The sequence below is a fragment of the Opisthocomus hoazin genome, chromosome 2 (genome assembly GCF_030867145.1).
Source record: "Opisthocomus hoazin isolate bOpiHoa1 chromosome 2, bOpiHoa1.hap1, whole genome shotgun sequence".
NCBI lineage: Eukaryota > Metazoa > Chordata > Aves > Opisthocomiformes > Opisthocomidae > Opisthocomus > Opisthocomus hoazin.
This window is the reverse complement of record NC_134415.1, coordinates 23,442,242-23,454,575: the sequence shown is the minus strand read 5'-3', so window position 1 is coordinate 23,454,575 and position 12,334 is coordinate 23,442,242. Positions and strand designations below refer to the sequence as shown.

The 12,334-nt window shown below is 40.5% G+C and overlaps 1 protein-coding gene across 1 annotated transcript in view; it reads right to left on the bottom strand.

Annotated features, from left to right (window-relative positions):
- The window catches only part of THADA (THADA armadillo repeat containing), a 170,004-nt gene extending 157,670 nt beyond the window's left edge, over nucleotides 1-12,334 (bottom strand). The window contains exons 1-14 of the mRNA XM_075412893.1: nucleotides 12,314-12,334; nucleotides 11,022-11,118; nucleotides 9,557-9,651; nucleotides 9,002-9,132; nucleotides 8,080-8,228; nucleotides 7,897-7,929; nucleotides 7,014-7,066; nucleotides 5,885-6,071; nucleotides 5,136-5,230; nucleotides 4,618-4,838; nucleotides 2,959-3,650; nucleotides 2,163-2,314; nucleotides 1,868-2,023; nucleotides 680-802 (exon numbers count right to left, since the gene is read on the bottom strand). Coding sequence (XP_075269008.1) covers nucleotides 680-802; nucleotides 1,868-2,023; nucleotides 2,163-2,314; nucleotides 2,959-3,650; nucleotides 4,618-4,838; nucleotides 5,136-5,230; nucleotides 5,885-6,071; nucleotides 7,014-7,066; nucleotides 7,897-7,929; nucleotides 8,080-8,228; nucleotides 9,002-9,132; nucleotides 9,557-9,651; nucleotides 11,022-11,097 — 2,163 coding nt within the window. The 5' untranslated portion in view covers nucleotides 11,098-11,118; nucleotides 12,314-12,334. The remainder of the gene's footprint in view (nucleotides 1-679; nucleotides 803-1,867; nucleotides 2,024-2,162; nucleotides 2,315-2,958; nucleotides 3,651-4,617; nucleotides 4,839-5,135; nucleotides 5,231-5,884; nucleotides 6,072-7,013; nucleotides 7,067-7,896; nucleotides 7,930-8,079; nucleotides 8,229-9,001; nucleotides 9,133-9,556; nucleotides 9,652-11,021; nucleotides 11,119-12,313) is intronic.

The window sequence follows — 12,334 nt, the reverse complement described above, 5'->3', positions numbered from 1 at the left end:
ACTCCACAAAAAGGTGGCCATTTTATCAAAACCTTGAAAATTTGTTGAACAAGAAAAGCAGAACTCAAGACAAAAAACAGTTTAACACAAAGAAATTGATTATGTGAGCCTTCAAAGAGGAAAGAAAGAGAAACGCAAAAGAAGTCTTCATACAGACGTCTCTGTCGTTCATTCTCTCACTGATCATTCTGGAGAACTATAAAAAGCCTGAAGCTCAAGGGATCTCTACTTTAAGTCCAAGTAACACACATCATTTAAAACTTGTTACCAAACTGCCAGCAGCTGACAGGACACTCACCTGAAAATTTTAGTTTGGATTGGGTGTATATATCCTGTCATTCCCCACCCACTGCCGTTTCAGGTCACATCATGTAGTAATCAGAACGTAACCTTTACTGCTTTTCGACGAAATTAACCTTAAAGATACCCTCCAAATACTAATGGACACTCAGCTCTTGAGAGAACAGTACATTTAGTCAAAATTAACTTGAGTAAGGGCACACAGAGCAGACAAGGTCCTCAGCACTGTTTTGCTTCGCAGGTTTCTCCCTCCCGCACTATACTATTTCCTAACACAGACACAGCCCAACTTACCCAGAGGTGTTCTTAAGAACAATGAACTATCTTTGAGAAATGCTATCCCACCTCTCATATCTGTATCTCTAGCAGTCTAACTTACTTTATATTGCTGCAAAATCCCCAAAGGATGCATTTTAGTTGAGTTTTCAAGTAACTCTTGCTTGGCTTTATTTTGCTCCAATTTATAAAGCACCTGGGAACTTTCTTGTATCCTACAAAATAACTTTTAAAACAAAAGCAAAACATAGGTAAGGCAAGAATCATTTACAGTTAAATCAAAACCAAGTTTTTTGCTCCCCATCTCTCTTGTGATGAACCTTTTTCCCCCTCCCCTCTGCATCTCCAACACCCTCTTCCATCTTCCTCCCTAAATTCATGCCTAGGCTCCTCCTCCCACCGGCCTATTTTCTGTGGAACATATGTTCCTCTACAAAAAAAAAAATCCAAATTAATGCATATAATTTTTACAGCTTCAGTGTCTCTTAGAGTTTGACCCACCTCAGGAGTGCTTCCCCCAGCTCTTTTATTACCCACTGGTATTATTTCTTTTCTTTTTACACTCCGTCTAACACAATTTCTCCATCTCATATTCCTCAGTCTGCACTAGCTGAGAATGGAAAGAGATGGACTTCTCTTTCGTTTCCGCCAAACCTATATCCTCATTTTTCCCCCATCTCAAATTAATTATTTTCTCCTTCCACACTGCTTTCTTTTGCCATTAACACCTTACAAAACTTTCTTTATACTACATGGTTTCAGCGTTTTATCCACATCCTTCTACCACATGACCCTGGCAACTTCCACAATGTTGACAGACTCAATCCCTGCAGACTGTAACAGCGCAGCCACAAGTCATGCTGTCCGCTTAACATTGCTCTGCCTTGATTTCCCAGTCAGGCTGTTGAGGCTGATCAAGTGACTGTGATTTGCCCAAGGTCTGGTAAGTCTACATAAGCATGGTCTTCGTCCACAACAAAGGCAACACAAAGTTCGTTGCTTACCCTACAGCACATTGCTTTGCTATGGTAAAGGATGCATATGGTGACAGGTTAAGCAATGTTCATGATCAAGTTGCTGTGCCTATCACTTAATCTTTTGTTTAAGCCATCCTTGCCTGTGACAACTTATCACCATTCAGCTGGGTAATACATACAACACAGTCCTGGTTTTAGAGCTTCTACTCTTTCAGATGAGCAACTTCATAAGTACTCAGTAGATTCTTTTTTTAATGCTATATAACTAACATAATAGGCACATTCATTAGACATTGTTTATAGTTTGAAATTACCTTTCTCAGTAACGAACATATCTGTTGCCTTACTGAAGGAGATTGGCTGTTCAAGTTATACATCATAAAAAACAGAATTAGTTGAATTTCTTCCATAGACACAATTTCTGTGCTACGATGGGTTTCACAAAGTAAACCTAAAGCATCAATGCAAACCTGAAAGATATTTAGATGTTAATCACAAAAGAGTTACGGGCACCTGTGATGATACCTTTGCTTCAAAACAACGCTGACACAGCATTTTGGATTTAAGTACTTCTAATTTAGCGAAACAAAAAAACCTTTGTCCCCTTACCTGATTGTGCTGATGAACTAGACCCTGTTTTATATATTCAGTGGATACAAGACCATTGTTCATAATATTCGAAAGTTCCAGGTGTCCGTGAGCCCTGGCTGTCCTTAGGCACGCCATTAATGCTCCAAGAGCTCCTCTAGTACTGCAAGAGCCTGAAGAAAATGAAAACCAGTAATAATTATAGTTTGATTAATACAAACAATGTACCAATTGCAATGCTTGCCAGAAGCCCCTGTTAATTCCAACACATGACCCCTACCCCCCTTTTATTTTACCCCATAAACCCCAAAAGACAGTGTCTGTCAGATTAAACTAGTTCTAAATTACCTGTTCCCAAAAAACTTCATCTTGAACATACCATATGAAAAGAGGACATTGTGAGGTCTCACAAGCCCGTATTTTAGAATTACACTAAATGATGTCAAAAACCACAAGAGAATTATAAATCTTGTATTCACATCTTTGCAACACAAAACTATCTGTAAAGCCCTGTTACTGGACATGTCTGCGATAACAGCAGAACAGAAAAATAGTACAAAAAAACCACACTGATATGTAACAAAGCTTGACGTGTAAAGAGAACAGCAAGGCACCCACCACAGTTAGAATACTAATTATTTTGCTTATGGCATGAAGACACACTTATGATTTTTATGAATTCCACCTTGAAATACTAACAGCAAAAACAACATCTGGAATTTTTCTCCAAAATTAATTCTAATCATAATACATCAGAAATCAGATTTCTGAGATTTAATAAAAAAAGCAATTACAAATATGACATTTATTTTCTTACCTAGATTAGCATCTGCAGAAGCCTGAAGAATTCTGATCATGTAGCTCAGACTGTCAGGGCTACATTTGAGCAATTTTGGTAAATAATAATCTATTATATAAGTAGTTTGGTCATGGTTCCCTTCACACAGTATTACTAAAAGAGGAGAAACCCAGATGTCATGCCACTGGTCAATCCAAGTACCTTCTTGAAAACTCAAAGTAAAATGGGCTTTATGATTTGTAAACATGGTTTCCAAAAGATCACTAGCATAGGGCGCAAGAGACTGATCATTCATCACATCCAAGATTTGTACTGGAATTGTTCTGTCCCACTGCAATATATCTTCAGTGCCCACACACTCCACAAGACAGCCAAGAGAAGCATATTTCCCCTTTACATGCCATTCCAAGCTTAGTAAATATTTTATCAGCCTTGCAAAGAATGGGTCTGATTTTTCATTGGATCCAGCAATGGTGGTTCGGTGTATCTGCAGAAGATTCTTGAATATCAGTTTGGTTTGGTGTCTAACAGCATCTAGAGGGTGCTCCCAATGCGTGTAAATGTATTCCAGCAGCTTCCCAGTTACGTCTGAGTTCCCATTAAGTTTGATTTTTAAATCTGGGGAGCCTGAAACAAGTGCAGCCAGTGCTGAATTAGTCCAAATGGTAAGGATTCTAGACAAAGATGCTGCCATACCAGAATCTTTTAACCTATTAAAAAGAACAAAGTTCATTATTCGCATTAGTCAATGTTTTCAAAAAATACTTTTTTTTTTTCAAAATAATTATTCATCACATTAGTTTATCTCACCATAAAACAGGTAAGGAAACATTAACCACTCATTGAAGAAAAGGAACTAACACAAAACGGAGGTGATGAATTGGCTGTTGCAAAGTGTATGATTAGTTACCTGACGTGCTGTTATCTGGTCACAGCTAAAATCCCTAAACATGGGGAAAAGAAACCTGACAGGCCACCACACTTGCTATTTTAAAAACAAAAATAAAATTTAATATCCACATACTAATATCTGAGCAGTATTACGTTATTGCATGCGTCTTTAAAATACAAGGAAAACTTCTCATTGTCGTATAAAACCATAAAAACTGAGTACCATATGTACAAAAACAAAAATCAGAAAACTGACCTCCAAGGCAGGAACAAAGGTTGAACTGAATATACTTTTTAACCTCCTATCCAATAATGCTGGTAGTCCATTAGACACAAGCAGTCAATGCTTGCAACCGGAAAAAAAATTAAAACTGATCTTACTTCAAGTATTCCAACTCCTTGACACACTTTATTTTCTTCTGTACTTTTCGAAGCATAGGAGGTGATGTCCTGAAACTAAAGGTTATCCGATTCTGCCACACCTTACCTTCAGGTAGCTGGTAAAATAATCCCACTTATGTTGGGGAAGCAAAATTTCATTTTTGCATGCAAGAGAAAATTTTAACTTAGAACTATCTATGCAATATGAAGACCCTATATTTTTCAAATGTTTAGAGTTACTCTGAATATATTAAAAAGATGACATGATCTGCGGCAGAATCTAACATCATTATACTGAAAACATCAGAGAGATTCCACCAGGACCATATACAGCCATGCAAAAATGCAAGTAAAAAGATCAACCCCCTCCTCCCAAACATGAAACAACACAAAACACAGGCTTACTCTGAACTCAAAGACAACAAGACTGATGCGATATCTAGTAATAGTTTCTCTCCATTTTCACCCATGCTGCCATTTTTCCATTCCAGCATAGCCAGCGCTCCATGGCAAAGGAAAAGACAGACCGAGTCAGGGAGTTTTTCTGTACACAGAGTCCCACAGTTACTCACAAACCACGCTGGCAAACCTGCGTGTTTCATTGACCCAAGCAGCAAGCCACTGACCTGTAACAGCAAAATAATACACATTACAGTATCTCAACACAGAAGAAAAGCTATTTTGTGCATAACTGAAAATCTTTGAAGATCTGAAGAGATATCTCGTACATTGTTTTTCTCAAATTCAAAACTCCAGTCTTCTTATTTCAAACGGCAAGGAAAGAATGATTTACACTCTAGTGAGGATGATACAGAGGTTGGCAAGTCCTGCTATCTGTATCAGCAAAGCCACTGAACAACACTGGCAGCAATGATTAACGACACTACGACCTTTCAGAGTCTTTAGCGAAGAAATACACTCACCAGGGAAGGTAACTCTTCAACTGGGTCATACATAGCTTTAGTAAACAGAATAACGGCCAGTCCTGAGGTAGTCTGAACAGTTTGCAGGAGAGTTTCTACACAGCAGAGAAAGGTATCTCACATTAGAGTGCAGCAAACATTGTGTACTAGAACTATGTAACAAAATTATAAAGATGGTACTGAACTTTTCCAGATTACTTGTAGTTGTATAATCACAAATCTGTAGTGTCCACCTGGATTGCAAGTATTAACGAATTTATACTCTAGTGTAATAGGAAACCAGTAAAACATTTTAACAGATAGAAAATACAGAACTGCCCAGTAAGACAAGGAAGGCTGTGGCAGAGCCTACTGACATTTACATTAAATTCTACTGTACAAAAATATCTGTCTAAGAAGTAAATGCAATTATAGTGCACCAATAAAAAGTGCTGACAGCATAATCCATACAGATACGTAAATTTTTGGTAGGCACGGACATTTGGTGATTCTCAAAAGTGTTTCTGGTAGTTTCTAAATTATTAGTAATAGCATTTACCTCAAGACAAGTTAAACTGTGCCCTCCAAAATTATGATCTACAAATCATGGCTCACCGAAAGAGCTACTACTGCTCCCACTCCCATTAATCTCAGCAGTTCTATTTCCATTCAAGCTAAACTATGTTTTTATATGTACAGGCTGCATTTACTACGAAGACAACAAAACTGATGTAATAAAAATATTTTGGTTTGAATGTTACTAAACTTACCATCCATAAGTAAGTTTGTGGAGCTCTTCAGCAAACTACACATACTTTGCCAAACAAAAGACTCATGGTGTTTCCAAAGACTTCCCTGGATGTTTTCTGGTAATTTCTGTACAAGCATCATTGAAACTTTAACAGCTATCAGTAAATCGTGCATCAACTGAGTCTGAACAACACGATTTCCATGATTCTTTCTGTGTGGGAGGAAAAAAAAGACACACTCACACAAAAAGGAAATGAAAACCATTCTTCAACATCCTCAGGAAACTACATTCTGCCAACTTCACATAGAATTAATGGTAAAAACTAATTTATTGCCTGAGTTGACCAGATACATAAATATAGGAAAACAAGAAGCAGACTCTAGAGCAGTGTTTTAAAATGAAGTTAACAAACATAATGACAAATTCTACTCAGTTTCTACAGGTTCCTGTGACAAACTTTCACTCAGTTGATTCTGCCAGAGCAGAGCTGAACTTTTCCAGAAACTTTCAAAAAAGACCAACAGAACACAGTGCTGCTCTCTTCTCATTTTTCAAGCAGTTCCTCCACGCACAAAGCGTATTTCTATGATTAGACTTTCTTCTAACATGAAGACAGACAACACGTAAACTTTTAATATACAAAACACACAATCAAACACCCCTGTCCTCTGGCTGCATAATGAGACACCACAGTGAAGAGGCCTCACTTTGTGCAATGCTGGAAAATGTCAAGCTATTAAATGATGATTGCTGCAACAGACTATGAACAGAATATCAATACTGAATTAAACACTCACGGAAAGTGGATAGTATTACTCTACCTGAATTTTAATAAGTGTATCTATTAATTAGTGTTCAGTCACAATTCAGATAGCAAAACCACAACTCAAAGACCTCCCTTAAAAGTAGTAGCTCTAACAGTATCAGTGCCTTTAATCTTCCTCTTTTCCTCTCTTATTTTATATCATCATATCACCACAAAAGAAAAGAAACTCATCAGCAGTTTTTGTTTAAAATTTGTCTCATTGTAAAATGACATTCCAATCTTTCATCAACATATGGCTATCAAAGTGATATTCCAAACCACACCAGATGATCTTGCAAGAGTGAAATAAAACCAGATAAAATACAGCTTATATTGAATTCACTTGCCTGTTTTCTTCCTGTATGTCAAGTAGCGACTTCTGCAGAAACTGAAGAACTAGTGAAAATAATTATGGTATGAATTCATTTACAAGAGAAATAGAACAGAAAAATTCCAGCAGAGCAAGCACACATGCACAGCATACCCCTGAAACAATGAACAGTTATACATATAGTGGTGTTTCTTCCACTCCGTAAACAAATTAAAATGAAATTACAGTGCAGATCCAAAGATGTGATGCTAAAGCAAAATCTCAAGCTGGTTTGAAACAACCTGCTACAAGAGTTTCCAACCCACCTGGCCTAATTCTGTGAGGTACTGAGAGTCCTGGCTCCTCAATGAAAAGCTGAAATTACCAAGAGCTAAAAACAAAGCAGCAATAAAAGGTCCACAGGAACCTGTGAACATCATCTGTGTGCTGAGGGCACAATATGTAAAGTTATCCTGTATTACCAGCAGATCATACTTTCGCCAAATTATTGTCAAGCAAAATTCTTGCCACAGCAGGCCTGAGCTTGGTATAATCAAGACTGGCTGTTAACAGCTCAGTGTTGCCACATCCAACCTCACGAAGCACATGACAGAGAATACTTCACATAAAGTAGCATCAACTCCCTCAGTCCTTTAAGACTCACTCACCGGTACCTTTTCAGATTTATATCTAGGGCTGCTCAATAAAGAAAGATTGATCCCTGGAAATTAAAGGTACGAAGCAAGGGGAAGTCTTTGACAAGAAAGTACCATGTGAGGGTACCAGTTATCAAAAGTTTACCGGGAGGAAATCAGATCTGGTAGATACTTCTGTCTACCTCATGTCACTTCTTCAAACACAACCCTCCTCCCAGTAATCTACAGTGAAACTTATTTTACTACAAATATAACTTTACCTTCTTCAAAAAGGTTCTTAACAGTTGCTCTACCTAGAGGAAAGAAAGTACGTTTTAACTAGTGAATACTAACCAATGCTATCAAATTCACATATACAAACATTACGGTAAGGTGCCACACCAAGATGCAAACCAATGTTGAGCAAGTTAAAACAGAAGATGATACATTCAATGTCATCATACCTAATCTGAAGTCCTCCATACAGGAAGCAAGGTTGTCCAGCACTTTTCTGTACAAATACACGTCTGTGGTTTTCAGTTCTTCCTTCAGGCAACATACAAAGCTTTGTATGGCTAACAACATAAACTCTTCTGGAAGACTGTTCAGTGAACTGCAGCAGTAAGAAACAGCACAATCAGTCAGCTCACACTGAGGTGTTAAATAGCCACTTGACTAAAGACAATGTCAGCTAAAACTCCAATACTAGGCAGATGTTGTTTCCTGCATGAAAACTTACTCTGTTTTAAAACAAACACAATGTTCTAATTTTGCAACCAGAAAGCCTTTCAAAGGGGTGTAAAGCTCTGGCAACCAAATACAGGATGGAAGCCCTGCTTCTCTCAGTGGGACAACAAATGTTTTCGGACATAGAAATGAAGACAGCTAAGCTTGGGACCTTAAAAATGCTAAGGCTGTAGTAAATTCACTAAAGAAATATAACAGCAATTTTGCAACAGAAAAATTTAATTACAATAAAAATAGGCACAAGAAACTACAGTTTAGTTATGATTCCTCTGAACAGCCTTCTCTTTACGTTGTTGAAGCTGAGATTAACAGTATTTTAAATTTCTATTTGAATATGGGATTTTAAAATTCAAAGTACTAATTACACACTATGCTGTCTTTCCAGTAATGAAACAGATCAAAATAATACTTCGCCTTGAAGTTATTTATCCAGTGATAAACTTATTTATCCAGTGATATATTGTATTATTTATAATTAAGATTTTAACTAAGCAAGAAAGAAAATGAGTACTTATTCAGATATTAGTATCACAATTTTACAGTAATTAAACTACAGCAATTTATAGCGCATGACAAATTACTTCTGGGTACGGAGAGCATTTACAAAAGTAAATAAAGGCTTACTATTCGATTTTTTACCTTGCTAATACCTTTTTCAAGGGATTCTTCACACCCAGTGAAAAATATGTCTCTCCCAAAATATCCAAACAAGCTTTAACCATGGGATCACACACAGAGTTTCGATCCATCTTCTTTACCAATGGCATAATCTATAATCAACAGAATGTATGATCAACAAAAAAATTTGGATATACCCTCACCATTAACAGAGGCAGAATTTCCTCTCATCCAAGCACATAGTGCAAAACTGTCCTCTCTTTACCACATCCTGTTGGGTTTCAGGTGTTGAATAACATTCCAAGAACAGCTCTGATACCTAAAATACATACATACAAAACTGGAGACTTGGTATCGCTCACCTTCCATCACTTTCAGTAACTGTAGCTCTTGCTAATTTAAGTACCAGAACTACATTTCTCCCTAACGCACATGCAGCAGCCACAACTGCTTTTTACCTGGTTCCAGGAATGTTTAAAACATTACAGAGTTCATTTCAGAACCGTATTTCCCATTAACAGTGCACATGACACACTGCCAGTTACCAAAACCACACTAACAACAGTGAAGTCTTACTTGTTTAATACACTGGATCTGCTGGATGCCGTTGCTCAGCTGTGCGCAGTGCAGCAGCAGAGATGCCAGGTTTTGCTCTTCAGCCTTCGAAAACCCTACATTTGGAATAAGAGTCTCTTTTTATAAAGGATTTACAATGATCAGTACGAACAATACATAATTTATAGTAAGAAATCACTGCTTAGTTCTTAGGGGTTTTTTTTTCCTGTTCCAGCAAACCTACTGGTGCCACAATCCCTTAAGGCTCCTTACAACACTTTAACACCAATTTTTTTTTCTAACAAATGGAAAAAAAAAACCAAGTTTCACTGCAATGTAATACTAGGCTTCATCTTAAGTACAAAGACCAGTTTCACAAAATCACAGCATGGTTGAAGTTGGAAGGGAGCTCTGGAGGTCATCTAGTCCAGACCCACTGCTCAAGTAGGGTCACCTGGAACAGGCTGCCCAGGTGGCTTTTGAATATCTCCAAGGACAGAGACTCCCCAGCTTCCCTGGGAAACCTGTGCCAGCGCTCAGTCACCCCTATATAAAAAAAAAAAAGCGTCTCCTGATGTTCAGAGCGAACCTCCTGTGTTTCAGTTTGTGCCCAACGCCTCCTGTCCCATCACCATTCAACACACAAAAAAGCCAGGCTCTGTCTTCTTTACGCCTTCCTTTCAGGTATTTTTTACACATTGGTAAGATTCCCAGGAGCCTTCTCTTCACCAGGCTGAAGAGCCTCAGCTCTCTCAGCCTTTCTTTATAGGAGGGATGCTCCAGGCCCTTCATGTGGTCCTTTGTTGGACTCTCTCCAGTACGTCCATATCTCTCTTGTACTGGGGAGCCAATGGATGCAGTGCTCCAGGTGTGGCCTCACCAGTGCTGACCAGAAGGCAAGGAGTACCTCATCGTAACTTCAGCATACAAATCTTGTATTACTCTGTTTTGGTTTGGTTTTTTTTTTCCCAAGGGAAGACCACTGGAAGTTTCTCTCATGAAACAAAAAAAAAAAACAAACCACAAAACAAAAGAGCATTTGAACAGTATCTTTAAATCAAGTTAACTACAGAAAATACAAAGACTGGGAAAACACACAAGGGATGATCTTCCAGAGATCGTTTCCAACCTCAACCGTTCTGTGATTCTTTGAAATTCAATGCTAGCCCACATTTAAGCCTAGTGCTTCAGGTAGCACTGAATTACAGATCTTCTACCACCTTCACACCAATGATAAAACAAAGCAAAGAGTTTGCAAACCAAAGACATGGTGCTCTGAAGGGTTCTTTTAAATCTACCAAGGTAAGACATCATTTTCATTACAAAACAAATACAAACCACAAAAGAGCAAACACACCTAAAACCCACAAAACAAAACCATCAGAAACAAAACATAATAATATCAATTTCAGTAGCTACTCAAATGCATTCTACAAACAAAAAGAAACCACACAACCTTAGTTCAGAAAAAACACATCCTACTTACTCTGAAGTTTTTCAAGCTGCTGCTGATCAAGCAAGAATGCATCTACCTGAATTTCCTTCTTCTTCTTTAGAACCATTTTAGTTGATTAAGACGCCTGCTGAAATAATTTTAAAAAGAGCACATTGTTTTAAAAGCATAATAACAAACATTTCCTATGATACTGGTCTTTAAACTGTCCTGAAATAATGTATATCGCACTATTTGTGCAATTTTTTTTCCAAGATAATAGCTCACTTTAATTTTATCACCTTTCACTGTTTTACGCATTTTGTCCAAAATTCACCCAGAGTTCATGGCACAAAATGGAAGACACGGAAAATGGGATTTCGGGATTTGCCGGATGAACGACAAACTGCCTCACCGGAGTTTTTCCTGCCCTTGTTCCGTAGCCTGCGGCACGCCCCCGGATCCGGGTCGGAAAGCATCCCGCCCAAGCACGGGAATTACACCACAAAGCTTCTGTCGCTCTGCTTTTACAGTTCAAAACGCGTTTGCCTTGCATGAATGTAAAGTCAGCACTGTGTAGCAAACCGGCTTTGTTTATTTACAACACACCAACCAGTTCTGCGTTCCCTGTCACGGAGGTCACCATAGCGAGTTATTTTCTCTCTACGGTCACGGCCGCCCACCGCAGTCTCCCCGCGCGGCGACCTGATGCCCACACCGCAGCCGAGGCCGGAGGGGCCTCCGAGGGCGGCCACCTGCCCCAGCCCCCTCCTCCAGCCGGGCCAGCGGCCACCCGGGGCCGTCAGCATGGCCACGGACGGAGGTGCCGCGGCCTCCCCGCCCAACCGCTGCCGGCGCCCGGGCCCCCCCGCACCGGGCCCGACGCCCCCCGGCGCTGGGGGACCCTCCCGCCCCGCCGCGGCCTGCCTCCATCTTCCGCGCTCCCTCCCTCACACAGCCCCTCTCGCTTCCTTCTAAGCCCAGGCGGCCCCGGCCTTCCCCCCCCGGGCAGCGGGCACCCCCGGCAGCACGGCGCGGCGGGCAACGGGCACGGCAGCCCCGACGCCTTCCCGCGCCCTGGGGCAGAGGAGAGCCTCACCCAGCGCCTCGGGCAAGGCGCGGCCGGGCCCCGCTGCCGTGCCGCACGCCTCCCGGGCCGGCCGAGGCGGCCCGAGCGAACCCCGCAGCTCCCGCCACGCTGCCGGGCCAGGCCGCAGCCGGCTCAGGCGCACATCCCGGCGCTTCCGCCCGGCCCCGGCGGGCCCTATGCGCGGCGGGGGAAGCGGCAGGGCGAGAACAGAAGGGAAGCGAAACGCCGGGAGACCCCGGCCCGACCGCAGACTCACCCTCCGCCGCCGCTTCCTCCC